Source organism: Musca autumnalis, unplaced genomic scaffold (assembly GCF_047663935.1).
Source record: "Musca autumnalis isolate F117 unplaced genomic scaffold, ASM4766393v1 scaffold_2, whole genome shotgun sequence".
Lineage (NCBI taxonomy): Eukaryota > Metazoa > Arthropoda > Insecta > Diptera > Muscidae > Musca > Musca autumnalis.
The window spans coordinates 7970812-7993359 of NW_027411755.1; the positions used below are offsets into that span (position 1 = coordinate 7970812).

Below are 22548 nucleotides of genomic sequence, written 5' to 3' on the forward strand. Positions count from 1 at the left end.
TGGAATTTATGTCAAAACATTGATTTATATTATGAAGTTTCTAGAGGGATGCCTAATTATGGGTGTATCAATACTGGATAGATAACTAAAGTTTACACGGAGAACCCGAACAACGGGCCAGCAACGCGGACCGGGTCAGCTAGTTTTTTATAAAGGGATTTGACATTTCATTTTCGAATAACTACCACTACCTTGGTAATTGTGTCATGGTGTATACATAGCTGGAGGAGGATGACTGAACGTATACGTCCTCGCAACACTTATACGTACCATTGGAACTACTAAGCAGATATTCCAATTTGGTGTTCTTCTAGTCAAACTGAACCAATCAAGTGATGTAAACGTCTTTAGCAACATGTTCACATAGTTCGTAAACAGCTTCTGGCAGCCGATTAAATGCTGTCCTATCTTTACGTTCAGTCAAAGGTTTAATCAGTCAAAGGCTATTTACGACCTATATGAACATTTATGGGGTTATGACTTTTCGACATTTTTTCTCAAAAAAGATGTCTTGTAGCACGGATGAATGAACTTTTGCCTATTAATCACTAACGTTTATTCCATTAAAATATAAAAAAGTCGATTTTTTTGCTAAAAATGTATAATTTTGAGAAAAGGATTAACGACATTGATTCTCAGAATTAAAGAAAATCAATGATAAACAAATGTTATGCCAGTTTGGTTATCTCATGTGGCTCTAAAGTTTATTTTCAGTTATATTTCTGCTTACAGTGACTTCAAAAAATTTCCCATAATTCTGATAAATTCAAATTTTAAAATAATTTTGTGCGTGAAGTTTTTTACCGAATCACCTTATAATTAAGATTTTATGTAATCATATGTAGAAACTCATCGCGCTCTAATACATAGTTATAAGTTCGTAAAAAAGTCATAACCCTAATGAACATGCTTCTAAAGAGGTTTATATCAATTGACTTGCTCTCTTGCCTAGAAAGACCAAATTTGTATCTTTGCTTACATTTATCCGTTACCCTTTTTGTGATGGGGCATCTTCTCATTAAACATCATATTATTTGTAAAATTGCTGGGATCATCTTAATTGTGGCCTCTTCAATTTACTTAAATTATTTATTAACACTAATTGGCTTTAATTTGTCTCCCTTAATTGTCATCCTTTTTAAACACGTCCTAAATAATGGAGAAATCTTTAATAAAATCGCATCAATCTTAAATTGGACATAGCTTCATTCATTGTGCTTCCTTTTAAAAAAAGTCTACCTACAATAGGTGTCTCGACAGTCCATGGATCAACAACTGACATAATTTTGACATATTTTATTGTTTTTGTTTTCTCTTTCATTCTCTCTCTTATCCTCTCCATCATAATAAATTCAACAAGTTTAATTGACTTCTAAAACAATTAAATTGAAATAAGGCGCCATAAATAATGTAACCTCATAAAAAATGTATTTTATGGGTCGTCGTTGTCGTTGTCATTGTCTTTTTAGCAATAGCATTTTTATGACAGTTAGTGGTGACACACATACATGCATACACCCGCTCAACACCACATATTTAAAAAAAGAAAATGTGACAAACCTTAATATTATGACTACTTTAATATGTACGAGCAAGTAAATCCTCATCATTCTACAATAAAATGAATATTTTATTGAAACCAACAACAAAAACAAATATTGTTAAATTTTCCTTTCGTTTAAAGAGAGGCATTTAGTACAAACCAACAACTTTTCTTGGTGGTGTTGGCCGTCATTGTTTTTTATTGTTGTTGTCATCTACATTGTTGTCCGACCGTTCGGTTTAATACAATTCGGCTCTTTAAGACATGGCCAGGCAATGCAAGGCAAGTCAGCCAGGCAATTGTTTTCTTGATGATGTTGTTTGTTGAACGACGATGATGATGATTACCTTGGAAGTGTCCATAGGAAATTTTCAGTCATTGTGGTCTTGTGAATGGCGGCGGGCCATTTGTATGTGTGTTTGTGGGTATGCTTGTGCATGCTATTGATTGTGGCATCACGTTTTCTGTGTGTTGTTGTAATTCTTGCCTCATATTGGAAATGAAAGTTTATGCCATTGTTGTCATTTGGCTATACATATGTGTGTATGTGTGTGTGGCCAAGAGAGCCAGAAAAATAAACTGAAATATACTTACTGATGTATGAACAGATGGGAGTATAACTTAGTTAAAGTTTATATATCTGAATGAATATACTTTATGAGAATTAAGTGTGTGTATGAGTGTTGGTCTGTACAAGTATTTCATTGTTAACCCGTCATTCATATTTGGGCCAACAATTATGAACATATGAAAATATGTTTTCTCAAAACAAAAACAAAAATATGTGAATGTTCCTACAACAAAAGCCACTCTCCCTTTCTAAAGATTCTGTAGTTTATTTTTCGGTTGTTATTTCTGCAATGCTTTCTCCTTCTCTATAGATATCCTACAGCTAAAGAAGAGGTATACATAATTTCTTTCTAACTTTTATCATATTAACAAACTGTTATAGATCGGAGGAGATAACAAGAGTGAAGTGTGCAAAATGATCGTATATACCTAGATCATTATTTTATTCCGAACTTGTGGACCTTCTGATATTTTTGTATATTTTTTGAAATTTATGTATAATAATTGCTTTTGGTCTCCAATGCCTGAGGACCCTGTGGGCTTCTATTAAATGCCAGTTTCTAAGATTCTACATAAGTAGACTTCTTATATAATAAGCCAGCAATAATCCGAATTGTTAAAAACTTCAACAACGTGGATCCATATGGAGTCTACGCCCATATTTATATAACACACACAAATAAAGACGTTTTTTGCAATGTGAATAACTTATCTACACGTTTATATGTACTTTTTTGAAGCAAAGGAATACAGATAACTCATCCCCAGGTCTAGATAAATTATTCACAATATGCATTTCCCATTCACAAGTCAAGATAAGTATCCGGATCTTACACATCTAATACTAAGACAACTTATCTCAAGGCCTAGATATGTTATCCCCAACATATATAACTTAAATATAAGTTTAGATAAATTATCTACGCTGTGGATATCCCATCTGCTAGTTTATATCAATTATCCGCAAAGTAGATAACTTATTCTTATGTAGAGATAAATTATCCACAACATAGAAGATTTATCCACTGGTCTAGAAAAATTATCCCTATCGTAGATATGTCGTCTACAAATCTAATACTCAGACAACTCATCCAAAAGCCAAAAAATACATTATCCGACAACTTATCCCAAAGCCACAACATATGTATATATCTTAAATATAAGTTTAGATAAATTATCTACACTGTGGATATCTCATCTGCAAGTTTATATTAATTATCCGCAAAGTAGATAACTTATTCTTATGTCGAGATACATTATCCACAACATAGATGCTTTATACAAAGTTCTGCACAAATTAGCCTTTATGTGGATATATCGTCCACAAATCTAATACTCAGACAACTTATCCAAAAGCCAAAATACATTATCCGACAACTTATCCCAAAGCGTAAATACGTTATCCACAACATGTATATTTTATAATCAATTTAGATAAGTTATCCCCAAAGTGGAGTCTTATTATCCACAAGGTAAATAACTTATTCTTACGCGGAGATACATTATCCATAATGTAGATGACCTATCCAAAGTTCTAGATAAATTATTCTTAACGTATGTGTGCCATCCATAAGTCTAAATACAAGATACATTATCCGTAAACTTATCCCAAAGCGAGATATATTATCCACAACATAGAGATCTTATCCATAAGTGTAGATAAATTATCTACAATGTGGATTACTCATCTGCATGCTAAGATTAATTATCCACAATGTATACAACTTATTCTTATGTCGATATATATTATACACAACATTGTTGATTTATCCAAGATTCTAGACAATTTATCCCTAACGTAGTTATGCCATCCAAAAAGCTAAATACATTCTCCGTTACTCACGCACCTTATCCAGAAGCTAATATACATTATCCGCAACATAGATAAATTATCCACCTATCTAGACAAATTATCCATAACGTGTATAGTTTATTCCTAAGCCTTAACACATTATTCGGAATATAGATAACTTACCCATAAGTTTAGATAAATTTTCACAAGCTGTATACCTTATCCATTAACTCAGATAAATTAACCACAATGTAATCAGTTCTTACAAGCTCTAGATAAATTATCTACAACGTGGATATCTTATCTATACCTCTAGATACGTTTATCACGAAGCCTAGATATATTATCTAGAATGTAAATATTTTATCCATAGATCTAGATGAATTTTCCACAATTTATATAACATAACCACAGGCTTAGATAAATTAACAACAATGTAATTATAATTCATAAAAGCTCTAGATAAATTATCTACAACGTGGAAATATCATAATACCTCTGGATATGTTTATCCCGTAGCCTAGATGTATTATCACGAATGTAGATAATTTATCCATAAGTTTAGATGGATTTTTCAAAACATGCATAACGTATTCACAGGCTTAGATAAATAAACTACAACTTTATTAATTCATACAAGCTCTAGATAAATTATGTACAACGTAGATATCTCATCTATACATCTAGATAAGATTATCCCGAAGCCTAGTTATATTATCCAGAATGAAGATAAATTATCCATAAGACTATATTAATTTCCACAAGCTGTATAACATATCCACTGCCTTAGGTAAATTAACCACAAGGTAATTAATTCATTCTAGCTTTAGATAAATTATCTGCAATGTCTATATAAGTTAATTCCCAAGCCTAGACATATTATCCAGAATGTAGATAATTCTAGACCTATGGATGAATTTTCCACAAGTTATTAACGTATCCACTGGCTTAGATAATTAACAATAACGTAATTAATTCATACATGCTCTAGATAAATTATCAACAAAATGGATATATCATATGTACCTCTAGATAAGATTATCCGGAAGCCTAGATATATTATCCAGAATGTAGGTAAAATATCCACATGTCTAGATAATTTTTCCACAATTAATTCATACATCTATAATTAATTCATACATCTATAACTTGGCTATCTCATCTGTACCTCTAAATAAGTTTACCCCGAAGCCTAAATATATTATCCAGAATGTAGAAAATTTTATCCATAGGTCTAGATGAATTTTTCCACAAGTTGTATAACGTAGCCACTGGCTTAGATAAATTAATTAATGCATACAAACTCTAGATAAATTATCTACAATGTGGATGTCTTGCTTATACTTCTAGATAAGCTTATCCCGAAGCCCAGATGTATTATTCAGAATGTAGATAATTTATCCATAGGTCCAGATGAATTTTCCACAAGTTGTATAACGTAATTAATTCATACAAGCTCTAGATAAATTATCTGCAATATGGATATCTCATCTATACCTCTTGATAAGTTCATCGCGGAGCCTAGATATATTTTCCAGAATGTAGATAACGTATCCGCTGGTTTAAATAAATTATCAACAATGTAATTGTAATTCGTATAAGCTCTAGATATATTATCTACAATGTGGATATCCCATCTCTACCTCTGGATAAGTTAATTCCGCAGCGTAGATATATTATCCAGAATGTAGATAATGTATCCATATATCTTGATGAATTTTCCACAATTTGTATAACGTATCCACTGGCTTAGACAAATTAACAATAACGTAATTAAATTCATACCAGCTCTAGATAAATTATCTGCAATGTGGATATCTTATATATACCTCTAAGTAAGTTGTCTACAACTTGGTTATCTTATTTCTCACTCTAAGCAAGTTGTTTACAACGTGAACACAATCTAGATAATTTATCCCAAAATCAATTTACATTATCCCCAATGTAGATAATTTGTCTTTAAGTTTAGATATGTTTTGTTCAAACTGTATGATTTATCTATAATCTACATAAATTATCTACAATGCGGACATCTCATCCAGAAACTCAGATACTATATCCATAATTCAGACAACTAATCCAGAAGCCTAGATACATTATCCACACAATAGATAACTTATCCACATATGAACATAGATTATCCCTAAGGAAAATATCTCATGGTAAAGCCTCAATAAATTATCTACAGTGTTGATGACTTATCCACATATCCGGATAAGGTATCACTTACGCAAATAGCTTATACAGCAACCTTGATAATTTCTACTCAGCATGGATAACTTATTCATGAGCCTAAATAAATCATCTACAAATAAAAGCCTATAGCAAAAAGTCAACCAATGCCTCCCCTAACAGATCACTGTGTAGGGTAAGAAGTAATCGGGCTGACAGAAGTTGGTTTCTCTGATTTCACTTGATTTTCATAAAGGGTATGAAGCATTCGGACTGACCGAAGGTTAATGCGTATGATTTAATTTGGCTTCCATGTCCTAGGAAAAAACATTAGCAATGTGATAGAAAGTAATTCGAACTTATTTGTTTTGCTAAGTAACTGTATTAATAAGCTGAACCTCCTACGCATCCATAATACTAATTCTCTTTTCCCCTTCCTCTCTTTCATTCCAGATATGGTGCTGAATTAGTTGCAATTGATAATTATGCCGAAAACAATAACACCCTCTCCATAGCCCGCCTCAACGATCCCAATCACAGGGCATCGGATAAATATTGGTTGGGTTTGGCCTCATTGGATGAGCTGCGCACCAACACATTGGAATCAGCATCAGGAGCTTTAATCTCTCAATATTCCGGTTTCTGGTCATTGCATCAACCAAATCCCCAGTCGGGTGAATGTGTTGCCGCCACCTTTACCTCTGTCATTCAATCCTGGAATTTGGGTACTTGTGAAAGTCTTCTGCCTTTTATGTGTCGTGCTACGGCCTGTCCCTTGAATTCAATCCACTGTGCCAATGGTAAATGTGTCAATCAAAGTTTCAAATGTGATGGCTCTGATGATTGTGGTGATGGTTCCGATGAATTGGATTGCCCTGCCCAGTGTCACTATCACATGCAATCGGGTGGTGATGTCATTGAAAGTCCCAACTATCCTCATAAATATGGAGCCCTATCGAAATGCAAATGGACTTTGGAAGGTCCTTTGGGTAGCAATATTATTTTGCAATTCCAAGATTTTGAAACCGAAAAAACTTTTGATACTGTACAAGTTTTGGTGGGTGGTAGGACTGAAGAGAAATCTGTTTCCCTGGCCACTTTGAGTGGTAAACATGATTTGACCACCCAACCCTTGGTATCGGCCTCGAACTTTATGATTGTCAAATTCACCTCAGATGGTAGTGTGGAACGTAAAGGTTTCCGAGCCACATGGAAAACGGAGTCTAAGGTGTGCGGTGGCACCTTAAAGGCAACCTTGCAACGCCAAACCTTGACCAGCCCCAACTACCCCAAACAATATCCCGGTGGCTTGGAATGCTTGTATATTATTAAGGCCCAACCTGGACGCATTATTTCCATTGAAGTTGATGATTTGGATATTGTGGATGGTCGAGATTACATGTTAATACGTGATGGTGAATCACCCATGAGCCGTCCCATTGCCAAATTGACCGGCAAGACGGGCAACAATGAAAAGGTTATCATTTCCACCGGCAATGCTTTGTATTTGTATTTCAAATCGAGTTTGGGTGACTCTGGCAAGGGTTTCAGTTTACGTTATATTCAAGGCTGCAAGGCCACCATCACCGCCCGCAATGGCACTGTTACCTCACCTGCCTTTGGCTTGGCTGATTATCCCAAAAATCAAGAATGTTATTTCACCATTCGCAACAGTATGGGTTCACCGCTATCATTGAAATTTGTCAAATTCATGGTCCACAAGAGTGATAATGTGCAGGTTTATGATGGTTCCTCGACCTCAGGATTGCGTTTACATTCTGGAGATGGTTTCACCGGAACTGCTGTGCCCAAATTGACTTTGACTGCTTCTTCGGGAGAAATGTTGATAAAATTCACATCGGATGCTTTGCATAATGCTGCTGGGTAAGTAAAACGAAAATTTGTATCACCTTGGCTGGATTCTAACCCCTAACACTTCTTTCTCTCTCTCTTCATAGTTGGTCTGCCACTTTCTCTGCTGATTGTCCTGAATTGCAACCTGGTATTGGTGCCTTGGCTTCAAGCCGTGATACCGCCTTCGGCACTGTTGTAACCTTTACTTGCCCCATTGGTCAGGAATTCGCTACCGGAAAGAGTAAAATCGTTACCGAATGTTTGAAGGGTGGCAACTGGAGTGTATCCTACATTCCCAAATGTCAAGGTAAGTTTTGACACCCATCTCTTGTAAAAAAGCCAACTAAAATAACTTTTTCTTCTTCTCCCCACAGAGGTCTATTGTGGTCCAGTACCCCAAATCGATAACGGTTTCTCCATTGGCTCCTCCAATGTCACCTATCGCGGTGTGGCCATGTATCAGTGCTATGCTGGTTTTACCTTCAGTTCCGGTTTACCCATTGAAAAAATCAGCTGCTTGCCAGATGGTCGCTGGGAACGCAAACCAACCTGTATGGCTTCCCAATGTGCTCCTCTGCCCGAAGTACCTCATGCCAATATTACCCTCTTGAACGGTGGTGGTCGTAGCTATGGTACCATTGTCCAATATGAATGTGAACCAGGTTATGAACGTACCGGTCATCCTGTTCTCACCTGTATGTCGAACGGTACCTGGAGTGGTGACGTACCACGTTGCTCGCGTAAACGTTGCTATGAATTCCCCAAAATTGAAAATGGTTTTGTGGTAGATTCCGATCGTGCCTATTACTATTCCGATGATGCTCGTGTTCAATGCTTCAAGGGTTATAAGCTGATTGGCAGCAACATTATTCGTTGCAACAGTGATCAGATTTTCGAAAATCCTCCCACCTGTGAGGATATCAATGAATGTACCTCAACCCAATGTGATTTGGCTACCACCGAGTGTGTAAATACTGCAGGTTCCTTCCATTGTCAGTGTCGTGCCGGTTTTACAGCCACCTCAGAATGTCGTCCTGTAGGAGATTTGGGTCTTAGCAATGGTGGTATTCCAGATGAAAGCATTACCACCTCGGCTAGTGAGGAGGGTTTCTCTAAGGGTATGGTACGCTTGACATCAGGAGGTTGGTGTGGTGCCTCCGCTGAACCAGGAGCCAATTGGATTTTGATTGATTTGAAGGCTCCCACCATTTTGAGAGGTTTCCGTACCATGTCTGTGCAACGTTTCGATGGCAACATTGCCTTTACCTCGGCCGTCAGATTGCAATATACCGATGATCTGACTGATGTTTTCAAGGATTACACCAATCCTGATGGTACTGCTGTGGAATTTAGAATCTTGGAACCCACCTTGTCCATTTTGAATTTGCCCATGCCCATTGAGGCCCGTTATGTTCGCTTCCGCATTCAAGATTATGTTGGTGCTCCATGCATACGTTTCGAAGCCATGGGTTGTACCCGTTTGGATTGTGTCGACATCAATGAATGTGCCAAGAATAACGGTGGTTGTGACCAGAAGTGTGTGAACTCTCCTGGAAGCTATAGCTGTTCCTGTAATACTGGTTATCAGTTGTATACTGCCAATGCTACTGCTGGTTTTTATATTGAGAAAACCGAGACCGGTGAACGTGATGGTGATACCTATCAACGCAACAAGACTTGTGTGCCATTGATGTGTCCCACCTTGGAAGAGCCGGAAAATGGAAAATTGCTGACCGACAAGGATAGTCATCACTTTGGTGATATTGTACACTTCCAATGTAATTTCGGTTATATTATGTCCGGAAGTTCTTCACTGTTGTGTTTGTCAAGTGGTCAATGGAATGGTTCGGTGCCAGAGTGTAATTGTAAGTCAAAAATTGTTCCTTTAAGACACATCCATTTACCGATTTTCGTTTTTTACAGATGCCAAATGTGTTTCCTTGCCCGATGACAAAATGGAAGGCCTATCTGTGTTGAGACCTGATCCTGAATCTGTTTTGGTACCTTTCCGTGAAAATGTTTCCATTACCTGCAATGCTCCTGGACGTCAACTGCGTTCTACTGCCTCTTCAGGCTTCCGTCAGTGTGTCTATGATCCCAAACCTGGTCTACCCGACTATTGGCTCTCTGGTTCCCAGCCTTCCTGTCCTCGAGTTGATTGTTACGAACCCATGCCCACACCTGGTGCTGAATATGGACAATATGTAGATACCCGTTATCAAAGCAATTTCTTCTTTGGTTGTCAAAACACCTTCAAGCTGGCCGGTCAAACCTCCCATCACGATAATGTGGTCCGTTGTCAAGCTGATGGTATTTGGGACTTTGGTGATCTGCGTTGTGAAGGTCCTGTCTGTGATGATCCTGGCCGCCCAAGTGATGGTCGTCAAATTGCCAAAAGCTACGAACAAGGTTCGGAGGTATACTTTGGCTGTAATCGTCCCGGTTATATTCTCATCAATCCCCGCCCAATTACCTGTATCCGCGAACCCGAATGTAAGGTTATCAAACCTTTGGGTCTTACCTCAGGAAAGATCCCCGATTCTGCCATTAATGCCACTTCCGAAAGACCTAACTATGAAGCCAAGAATATCCGTCTGAACTCCGCCACCGGCTGGTGTGGTAAACAAGAAGCCTTTACCTATGTCAGTGTGGATTTGGGTCAAATTTATCGTGTCAAGGCCATCCTTGTTAAGGGTGTTGTTACCAATGACATTGTGGGACGTCCTACAGAAATCAGATTCTTCTATAAGCAAGCCGAAAATGAGAACTACGTTGTCTATTTCCCCAATTTCAATTTGACCATGAGAGATCCTGGTAACTATGGTGAATTGGCCATGATCACCCTGCCCAAATATGTCCAGGCCCGTTTTGTTATCTTGGGTATTGTCAGCTATATGGATAATGCTTGTTTGAAATTCGAATTGATGGGTTGTGAAGAACCCAAAAAGGAACCATTGCTAGGTTATGATTATGGCTACTCACCATGTGTGGATAATGAGCCACCAATCTTCCAGAACTGTCCTCAGCAACCAATTATTGTGAAACGTGATGAATTTGGTGCCATCTTACCAGTTAACTTTACCGAACCCACAGCCGTTGATAACTCTGGTTCCATTGCCCGTTTGGAAGTGAAGCCCCAAAACTTCAAGACTCCCTCGTTTATCTTCCGCGATACTGTGGTGAAATATGTGGCCTTTGATTATGATGGTAATGTGGCCATTTGTGAAATTAATATCACCGTTCCCGATGTTACGCCACCACTATTGCAGTGTCCCCAGAGCTATGTCATTGAATTGGCTGAACGTCAAGATCGTTACAATGTAAACTTCAATGATACCCGCAATCGCATTAAGACCTCTGATGAATCTGGAGAAGTGCGTCTATCATTCAGCCCCGAAAGTGCCGTTATTCCAATTAGAGGTTTTGAAAATGTCACTGTAACTGCCACCGATAAGTATGGCAACAAGGCCTACTGTAACTACCAAGTTTCGGTCCAAGCATCACCTTGTGTCGATTGGGAATTGCAACCACCAGCCAATGGTGCCATCAATTGCTTGCCTGGAGATCGTGGTATTGAATGTATTGCCACCTGTAAACCTGGATTCCGTTTCACCGATGGTGAACCCATTAAGAGCTTCTCTTGTGAAACTTCTCGTCTCTGGAAACCCACTTCTGTTGTTCCCGATTGTGTTTCAGAAAATACCGAACAGGCTGACTATCAAGTTACCGCCACCATTACCTATCGTGCCAATGGAGCTGTCGCCCAATCTTGTTTGGGTAAATATCAAGATGCCTTGGCCCAACACTATGCTGGTCTGAATCAATTGCTGTCCCAACGTTGTTCCGCCGTCAATGTCAATATGAATGTTACCTTCTTGAAGTCGATACCCAGCCTGAAGGAAGAGAATGTGGTGAAAATGGATTTCATCCTCTCCATTTTGCCAGCCATCAGACAACCCCAGCTGTATGAATTGTGTGGTTCCACCATGAATTTGATCTTTGACCTGAGTGTACCCTATGCCAGTGCTGTCATTGACTCCCTGCTAAACATTTCCAATATTGGAAACCAATGTCCCCCATTGAGAGCCTTGAATAGTAACATTTCCCGCGGTTTCACGTGCAGTGTTGGTGAAGTCTTGAACATGGACACCAGTGATGTACCACGTTGTTTGCATTGTCCAGCCGGTACCTATGTGGCCACAGGGCAAAATATTTGTACCAATTGCCCAAGAGGTTATTACCAAAATCGTGATCGCCAAGGTACCTGTATGCGTTGCCCTGCTGGCACTTACACCAAGGAAGAAGGATCGAAATCTTTGAATGATTGTATCCCTGTGTGCGGTTATGGTACCTATTCTCCAACTGGTTTGGTGCCTTGCTTGGAATGTCCACGCAACTCCTTCACCAGTGATCCACCAACTGGAGGTTTCAAGGATTGTCAGGCTTGTCCTCAGAACACTTTCACCTTCCAACCTGCCGCCTCCACCAAGAGCCTTTGTCGCCAGAAATGTCCTCCAGGTACTTACTCCACCACCGGCTTGGCCCCATGCTCTCCATGCCCCACGAACTTCTATCAAAGTGCCATTGGAGCCCAAACCTGCAATGAATGTCCCACCAATATGCGTACCGATGCCCCTGGTGCCAAGGGTCGTGAGGAATGTAAACCCGTTGTCTGCGGTGAAGGTGCCTGTCAACATGGTGGCCTCTGCGTACCCATGGGTCACGGCATTCAATGCTTCTGTCCTGCTGGTTTCTCTGGTAAACGTTGTGAAATCGACATCGATGAATGTGCCTCCCAACCCTGCTACAATGGTGGCTCCTGTGTTGATCAACCTCAAGGTTATCGCTGTGAATGTCCTCCTGGCTACTCTGGTATTAATTGTCAAGAAGAGGCCAGTGATTGTCGTGAAGATACCTGCCCCACTCGTGCTATGTGCAAAAATGAACCTGGTTACAAGAACTTTACGTGTCTCTGCCGCAGTGGTTACACTGGTGAAAACTGTGATGTCACTATAGATCCTTGTACCGCCAATGGCAATCCTTGTTCGAATGGAGCCAGCTGCAGAGCTTTGCAACAAGGCCGTTATAAATGTGAATGCTTGCCTGGATGGGAAGGTTTCCATTGTGAAGATAACATTAATGATTGTGCTGAAAATCCTTGCTTGTTGGGTGCCAACTGTACCGATTTGGTCAATGACTTCCAGTGCTCATGTCCACCAGGTTTCACCGGTAAACGTTGTGAAGAGAAGATTGATCTGTGCCTTTCGGAGCCCTGTAAACACGGTACCTGTGTTGATCGCCTGTTTGATCATGAATGTGTCTGCCACCCAGGATGGACTGGTCCAGCTTGTGATGTGAACATCGATGACTGTGAAGATCGTCCTTGTGCTAATGATGGTGTCTGCATTGATTTGGTTAATGGCTACAGCTGTAATTGTGAACCTGGTTATACCGGCAAGAATTGTCAACACACCATTGATGATTGCGAATCGAACCCTTGCCAAAATGGTGCCACTTGTGTTGATCAATTGGATGGTTTCATCTGTAAATGTCGCCCTGGTTTTGTGGGTCTCAATTGTGAGGCGGAAATCGATGAGTGTCTCAGCGACCCATGCAACCCTGTGGGTACCGAACGTTGTTTGGATTTGGACAATAAATTCAAGTGTGCCTGTCGCGATGGCTTCACTGGTGAACTGTGTGAGACCGACATTGATGATTGTGAAAGCAACCCATGCTTGAATGATGGCAAGTGTACGGATCGTGTTGGAGGTTTCGATTGCGAATGTCAAAAGGGCTGGAGTGGTTTGCATTGTGAACATCAAATCACCACCTGCGATACCCAGTCACCATGTCAAAACGATGCCAAATGTATTGATCTCTTCCAAGATTACTTCTGTGTTTGCCCCTCGGGAACGGATGGCAAGAACTGTGAAACTGCTCCCGAACGTTGTATTGGTAATCCTTGCATGCATGGTGGTAAATGCCAAGACTTTGGTTCTGGTTTGAACTGTACCTGTCCCATGGATTACTCCGGTATCGGTTGCCAATATGAATTCGATGCCTGCGAAGCCCATCTCTGCCAGAATGGAGCCACCTGTATTGATGTGGGTGAGGGTTATACATGTGTTTGCCCTCAAGGTTTTACTGGCAAGAACTGTGAAGAAGATATCATTGACTGCAAGGATAACTCATGTCCTCCTGGTGCCACCTGCGTTGATTTGACCAATGGTTTCTATTGCCAATGTCCATTTAACATGACCGGTGATGACTGTCGCAAGACCATACAAGTTGACTACGATCTATACTTCAGTGATGCCACACGTTCCACAGCTGCCCAAGTGGTGCCGTTCTATACTGGCGAAGCCACCAGTTTGACAATTGCCATGTGGGTACAATTCGCCCAGAAGGATGATACTGGTATCTTCTTTACCTTGTACGGTGTTGAGTCTCCCAACATGGCTAGCATCAGACGTCTTATGTTGCAGGCCCACTCCAGCGGTGTACAAGTTTCATTGTTTGCCGATTATCAAGATGTTTTCCTGTCATTCGGTGAATATACCTCTGTCAATGATGGCCAATGGCATCATGTTGCCATTGTTTGGGATGGTATGTCGGGTCAATTGCAATTGATCACAGAAGGTTTGATTGCCAGCAAGATCGAATATGCCCAAGGACGTACTCTGCCACCATATTTGTGGTCGGTGTTGGGTCGCCCACAACCTGATGATTCGAAATATGCTCTCTCCTATTCGGAAACTGGTTTCCAAGGTACCATGACTAAGGTCCAAGTGTGGGCCCGTGCTTTGGATACCACATCGGAGATCCAGAAACAAGTACGTGATTGCCGTTCCGAACCTGTGCTCTATAACGGTTTGATTTTGAATTGGTCTGGTTATGAGATCACTGTGGGAGGTGTTGAACGTAATGTGCCTTCGATGTGTGGTCAACGTAGATGTCCAAATGGCTACACTGGACCCAATTGCCAACAATTGGAGGTGGATAAGGAACCTCCAGTAGTGGAACATTGCCCTGGTGACTTGTGGGTTATTGCCAAAAATGGTTCGGCTGTGGTTACATGGGATGAACCTCACTTTAGTGATAACATTGGTGTTACCAAGATTGTGGAACGTAATGGCCATCGTCCCGGCACCACATTGCTGTGGGGTTCATATGATATTACCTATATTGCCTCGGATGCTGCTGGTAACACAGCCAGCTGTAGTTTCAAGGTTTCGCTACTGAGTGAGTATTACTAAAGAAGAATGGAAAGGAAAAGGAATGGAATTTAATGTTTATGTCTTTATTTTAGCTGAATTCTGTCCTCCCTTGGCTGATCCTGTTGGTGGTGTCCAAGTCTGCAAGGATTGGGGAACTGGTGGCCAATTCAAGGTTTGTGAAATTTCTTGCAACCCTGGCCTTAGATTCTCTGAAGAAGTACCAGAATTCTATACCTGTGGTGCTGAAGGTTTCTGGCGTCCAACACCTGATCCTTCCATGCCTTTGGTTTATCCCGCCTGTTCACGTAAGTTTTTGGTTTCTCTCTTATTTTCTGTTTTGCAATTGTTTAATCTCTTTGTTCTCTTTTAGCTTCCAAATTGGCCCAACGTGTGTTCCGCATTAAAATGTTATTCCCCTCGGATGTTTTGTGTAACAAGGCCGGCCAAGGTGTATTGCGTCAAAAGGTCACCAGTTCTGTCAACTCTCTTAATCGTGATTGGAACTTCTGTTCTTACTCTGTGGAAGGTTCCCGAGAATGTAAGGATATCCAAATCGATGTAAAATGTGATCATTACCGAGGCACTCAAAATAATCGTGTGCGTCGTCAGGCCAAGGATGGTGGTGTTTATGTCTTGGAAGCTGAAATACCAGTACTCAAGTAAGTAGGGGGACCCTTATATGGTCCTTAAATGATTTTTTTTGTCTCTGTACAAATGTGTGTGCCTTGGTTTTGTTTTCTTCGTGTAAGCATGTATGTATGTGTGTGTTTTATAAATATGTGTTATTCCCCCCAAACTTTATAGCGATGAAGAAGATCCAGATCCTCGGGCCCGTCAAGGACGCCAACAAACTGGCGGTGATACATACACGCTGGAAATTTCATTCCCGGCAGTGAAGTATGTTTTTGCTAAGAAACAAATAAAAACGCTTTACAAAGTTCTGCTGCTTTTAGAAATTCTGCAAATTTTCCCCACAAAAATTCGTTACATTCTCAAACATAGGGGTTGTGGTTTTGGTTTAGTATATCGGGTTGTGGTGTTCATGTGTCCATGTCTTTAACCAAAGTCCCCAAAAATTCTTTAAATTTAGAGTGCCTAACAAACAAAACGCTTTGCTTTAGTAAACCAACCTATATGCGGGTCAAACTAATCTCCTTTATTTCTCTTTTTAACCCCTCTAGTGATCCGGTAGTTCATACCTCTACTGGCGAGCGATCCACTGTCAAGGCTCTGTTGGAAAAACTCATTTTGGAAGATGATCAATTTGCCGTACAAGACATATTACCCAACACCGTACCAGATCCAGCCTCTTTGGAATTGGGTTCGGAATATGCTTGCCCTGTGGGTCAAGTGGTAATGATACCCGATTGTGTGCCCTGTGCCATTGGTACCTTCTATGATACCCGCAACAATACCTGTGTCCCATGTGAACGCGGTACCTATCAATCCGAGGCTGGTCAATTGCAGTGCAGCAAATGTCCCGTTATTGCTGGTCGCCCTGGTGTTACCGCCGGCCCTGGTGCCCGTTCTGCTGCTAGCTGTAAGGAACGTTGCCCGGCTGGCAAATATTTCGATTCTGAAACCGGTTTGTGCAGATCTTGCGGCCATGGTTTCTTCCAACCCAACGAAGGTTCATTCAGCTGTGAATTGTGCGGTTTGGGTCAAACAACACGCTCCGCTGAGGCCACCTCACGCAAGGAATGTCGTGATGAATGTTCTTCGGGTCAACAATTGGGTATTGATGGTCGTTGTGAACCTTGTCCTCGTGGTACTTTCCGTGCCCAAGGTGTCCAACCATCTTGTGCTGCTTGTCCATTGGGTCGCACCACACCTAAAGTGGGTGCCAAATCCGTGGAGGAATGTACTCTACCTGTTTGTTCACCCGGTACCTATCTCAACACCACCATTAACATGTGTGAAGAATGTCGCAAGGGCTACTATCAACCCGAAACCCAACAAACTTCCTGTATCCAGTGTCCACCAAATCACAGCACAAAGATTACCGGAGCTACCTCGAAATCAGAATGTACCAATCCATGTGAACAGGTTGCAGAGGGAAGACCTCATTGCGACCCCAATGCCTATTGTATTTTGGTACCCGAAACCTCCGATTTCAAATGTGAATGTAAACCTGGCTTCAATGGCACCGGCATGGAGTGTACCGATGTTTGTGATGGTTTCTGTGAAAATCAAGGCAACTGTGTAAAGGATCTCAAGGGTACACCATCATGTCGCTGTGTTGGTTCCTTCACTGGTCCCCATTGTGCTGAACGTTCTGAATTTGCCTATATTGCTGGCGGTATTGCCGGTGCTGTGATCTTTATTATAGTCATAGTTTTATTGATTTGGATGATTTGTGTACGCTCGACCAAGAGACGTGATCCCAAGAAAATGCTATCGCCTGCCATTGATCAAACCGGTTCTCAAGTGAACTTCTATTATGGAGCCCATACACCGTATGCTGAATCGATAGCACCATCACATCACAGTACCTATGCTCATTATTACGATGATGAGGAGGATGGCTGGGAGATGCCAAATTTCTACAATGAAACCTATATGAAGGATGGTAAGTAACGAAGAATAAGTTTTGAGATTAAAAGCTCATAGAAGACTTTGATCTGCTATTCATAGAAAACTTGGGTATTCTATCCATAGAAGTCTTGGGTCTTCTATCCATAGGAGACTTTAGGCTTCTAGCCCTAGAAGACTTTGATCTTCTATCCACAGAAACCTTTGGTTTTCTATCCTTAGAAGACTTTGGTCTTCCAAACATAGCAGAATTTGGTCCTCCAAACATAGTAGACTTTGGTCTTCTAAACATAGAAGTCTTTGGTCTTCTATCCTTAAAAGACTTTGGTTTTCTAAACAAAGAAGACTTTGGTCTTCTAAACATAGAAGACTTTGGCCTTCTATCCATAGAAGGCTTTGGTCTTCTATCAATTGAAGACTTTGGTCTTCTAAACATAGAAGAATTTGGTCTTCTAAACATAGTAGACTTTGGTCTTCTAAACATAGAAGTCTTTGGTCTTCTATCCTTAAAAGTCTTTGATCTTCTAAACAAAGAAGACTTTGGTCTTCTAAACATAGAAGACTTTGGTCCTCTATCCTTAAAAGACTTTGGTCTTCTAAACAAAGAAGACTTTGGTCTTCTAAATATAGAAGACTTTGGCCTTCTATCCATAGAAGGCTTTGGTCTTCTATCAATAGAAGACTTTGGTCTCCTAAACATGGAAGACTATAGGCTTTAATTCATATAAGATTTTGGGTTTCTATCCATAGAAAACGTTGGTCTTTTAGCCATAGAAGACTTTGGTATTCTGTCCATAGAAGACTTTGGAATTTTGGCCATAGAAGTCTTTGGTCTTCTATCTATGGATAGAAGCGTAGAAGTCTTGGGTCTTCTATCCATAGAGGACTCTGGTCCTCTATCCATAGAAGACTTGGGTCTTCTATCCATAGAAGTCTTTGGTACTCTACCCTATTTCTTTTTTATACCTCACCATAACTTGGAGGTTAAAATTAACATTGTCATTCCGTTTGTAACACATCGAAATATTCGTCGGGGACCCTAAAAAGAATATATATTCTTGATTAGCATTCATTTCTCAGTCTATATAACCATGTCCGGTTGTCCGTCCATCTGTTGAAATCAAGATACAGCTCGCAATATTTAAGATAGAGCTTTATAATATGGTATACAAGTTTCTATTTCTCCTAGGATGTTTGGTATTGGAAATGTTCTATATCTGTCCAAGTTCTGATATAACCTCCATACAACGGTACCCCTCGATTTTCGGCATTTTGAAGGTTTCAATCACATTATATTACCCAAAATGGCTGAAATTTGGTAATTAGTCTTCTGGTAATTAGTCTTTCCTTCCCGAAATGTTTTGGTATATATCCACGTGTTGATATAGCCCCATAGAACGGTACCTCCCGATTTTCGGTTTTTTAAAGGTTTTAGCCTCATTATTGCAGCGAAATGACTGAAAATTTTTGTTTAATCTTCTTTTGGGCTTCAAAACTTTTCCCCAGAAATTTGTCAGTATATGTCCACTTTCTGATATAGCCCCTATAGAACGGTATCTCCCTATTATCGGAATTTTGAATATTTTATCCACATAACTTTTCCATAATGGCTGACATATGGTATTTAATCTTCCTTCGGGCAACAAAACTTTCCCCCCGAAATTTGTCAGAATAGGTCCACGTCTTCATATATCCTCCATATAACTGGAACTCCCGATTTTCGGTGTTTTCAAGGTTTTAGCATCATTTTCACACGACAATTGCTGAAATTTGGGGCTATAAAACCTGTTGCCAGAAATTTGGGGCTATAAAACCTGTTGCCAGAAATTTGTCAATATAGGTCCACATTTTAATATAGGCCCCATAGAATGGTACCTTACGATTTTCGGCATTTTAACGGTCTAAGCCTCATTATTCCACCAAAATGTCTAAAATTAGGTATTCAGTCTTCCTTGGTGCTACACAACTTTTCCCCAGAAATCTGTCAGCACAGGTCCACGAGTTGATATAGCCCCCATATAACGGTAACTCCCGATTTTATTATACCCTACACCACTATGTGGTAAGGGGTATTATGTGTTAGTGCATTTGTATGTAACATACAAAAGGAAGCGAGATAGACCCATAGTTCCTTCTAGGGATATACATAGAATCACTTTCTGAGTCGATTTATGCATGTCCGTCCGTCCGTCCGTCCGTTCGCAACATACAGGTCGCATTTGTTGACCGATTTCGCTGAAAATTGGGGAATACCATTTTTTTTAGCCGTCGGAAGATCAAGTTCGAAGATGGGCTATATCGGTCCAAGTTTTGGTATAGCCCCCATATAACGGTACCTCCCGATTTAAGGTATTTTAAGGATCTTAGCCGCATTTGTTGCCCAAACCAGCTGAAATTTTACATTTGAGGTTCCCAATGGCCGCGAAATTGCTCCACTAAAAATTGTCAAGATAGGTCCACGGTTCGGTATAGCCCCCATATAACGATACCTCCCGATTTAAGGTATTTTATGGATCTTAGCCACATTTTTTGCCCAAACCAGCTGAAATTTTACATTTGAGGTTCTCAATGGCCGCGAAATTGCTCCACTAAAAATTGTCAAGATAGGTCCACGGTTCGGTATAGTCCCCATATAACGATACCTCCCGATTTAAGGTATTTTAGGGATCTTAGCCACATTTTTTGCTTGAACTAGCTGAAATTTTACATATGTGGTTCCCAGTGGCCATGAAATTTCGCCTCTTAAAATTGTTAAGATAGGTCCATGTTTTTTTTTTTGTAGCCCCCATATAACGGTACCTCCCGATTTTAGGTATTTTAACGATTTTCCCCAAATATGGCTCCAATTTGCGTATTGGGATGTATACTAATTATTCCATTTTTACATATTTCGACTGGTGTAGGGTATTACATAGTCGACCCCGCCCGACTTTGGTCTTTTCCTACTGTTTTTTTTTTTCAGTTTAGGCCTAATTTTCACACCAAAATGGCTGAAATTTGGTATTTAGTCTTCTTTGTAGCTACAAACTTTTTTTCCCAGAAATTTGTTAGTTCAGGTCCAGGTTTTAATATAGCCCCCATAGAACGGTACTTCCGGATTTGGCGAATTTTGAGGATTTTAGTCTCATTTTCCATCGAAATGACTAAAATGTGGGATTTAGTCTTCATTGAGGCTACAAAACTTTACTCCAGAAATTTGTCGGTGCAGTTCAACGTTTTTGTATAGCCCATAGAATGGGTTTTCCGGATTATGGATTTTATTTATTTTTTGTTTTATTATTTATTATTTTTATTTTTTTTTTGTATTTATCTTATATATTGGTTTCCTTTTAATATTCCCCCAAAATTCAGTACGACTTGCTAATTGATTTAATCACAGATGTTGTATATTCCACAGGTCTGCATGGAGGTGGCAAAATGAGTACATTGGCTAGATCGAATGCCTCACTATATGGTACCAAGGATGATTTATATGATCGGTTAAAACGACATGCCTATACCGGCAAGAAAGGTGAGAATCTTTAAAAAAATATTTGGGGAATTTTGTAACCTTTAGAGGTAGTTTACACTATCTAATAATGTCATATGACACGAAATAAAAACATTCCATATCTACCCACGCAGGCAATGTGGGGACGTAATTTTATAACACTTTTGCTGGTGTGGACGCACAGAGTAAATGGCGTAAGGAAAAATCTCCAATATTGCACATATTAGCGAATATATAGCGATGGAAAATTTCATGTCATATGTCATTTACATATAGTGTAAACTACCCCTTAGAAAAAATACATTTGAACTGTGGCCAAAACGTTACAAAATAGTTCTTCCCCTGTAGGGGAGTTGGACAATGGTAGACAATTCCGCTAGACAATAACCATCGTAAAGAAAAATATCTAATGATAATTACATCGGGTTTGCGATCTATGAACCATCCATCCATTGTCCTCCATCCCCTACATTCTTTCCAAACTTCATTACCAAATTCATGATTTTTTTCTCATTTCTTTTTCCATAGAAAAGAGCGATAGTGATAGCGAAGTCCAATAAATTCAATACACCAACAACAACAATAAAAACCACATAGACACACACAACTGCCAATTTAGCAGCGTTAGTAATAAAACAAAATCTCAAATAAACGAACAAAAAAATACATAAAGAAAAAGCAGCCGAAATGTTCATCCATCTATTAAATATTTATTACGAAACGCTCGACTAATGTAACATACTTATTAAAAAAAACGCTCACAACCAATCTAGAATGGGGCTTAAATGCTAGTCCTCCAACCAGAAGGCCCAGGCACTTAAGTCACCATGCACCACCACGACCACACATTCCATTTCATCATTCCATGGCACATCATCCATCCATACTCCTCTCAATGAGAAAAGAGATACCACCACCATCCTACCTACCATTATCATTAGAAACGACACCATCCAACTCGGACGAAACTTGATTATGATGATGTTAATCAACAAAAACAACAACCAGATGATGATGATGACAAGTTAAAAGCTTTATATTGATTTGTTGTAATTTTCTTTTATATATATTTTATTTTTTTGTATAAAATATTCATTGGAAAATGTAAAATTTTTTTATTTAATTTTGAGTAGAATTTTCTTTGAACATTTAAGTAAATTTTTAGTAATTAACCAACAAAAACAAAACTACAAATTACTCAGCTTAATGTAAAGCTTTTAAAAAGCTGCTTTAATAACGACTTGAAATTTTTTCAACAAAACACAACAAAATTATTATGACTAACGAATTGAAATGCAATATTTTTTATTACAAAAACAAATTTAACTATTAAATTAAATAATAATAAAGCAAAACAGGATGGCCCTAAGTTATCCTT

The 22548-nt window shown here is 39.5% G+C and overlaps 1 protein-coding gene across 6 annotated transcripts in view; it reads left to right on the forward strand.

Annotated features, from left to right (window-relative positions):
• The window catches only part of uif (sushi, von Willebrand factor type A, EGF and pentraxin domain-containing protein uif), a 92525-nt gene extending 70677 nt beyond the window's left edge, over positions 1 to 21848 (forward strand). For 2 of the 6 annotated variants that reach the window (XM_073966802.1, XM_073966801.1), the window contains exons 4-13: positions 6531 to 7961; positions 8036 to 8238; positions 8306 to 9796; positions 9855 to 15173; positions 15241 to 15453; positions 15519 to 15807; positions 15953 to 16045; positions 16330 to 17717; positions 21060 to 21191; positions 21699 to 21848. In XM_073966802.1, the coding sequence (XP_073822903.1) occupies positions 6531 to 7961; positions 8036 to 8238; positions 8306 to 9796; positions 9855 to 15173; positions 15241 to 15453; positions 15519 to 15807; positions 15953 to 16045; positions 16330 to 17717; positions 21060 to 21191; positions 21699 to 21730 (10591 nt within the window). In that variant the 3' untranslated portion in view covers positions 21731 to 21848. The remainder of the gene's footprint in view (positions 1 to 6530; positions 7962 to 8035; positions 8239 to 8305; positions 9797 to 9854; positions 15174 to 15240; positions 15454 to 15518; positions 15808 to 15952; positions 16046 to 16329; positions 17718 to 21059; positions 21192 to 21698) is intronic. The other 4 variants (XM_073966807.1, XM_073966806.1, XM_073966803.1 and 1 more) reach the window with 3 other exon arrangements.
• The last annotated feature ends 700 nt before the right edge of the window (positions 21849 to 22548 follow it).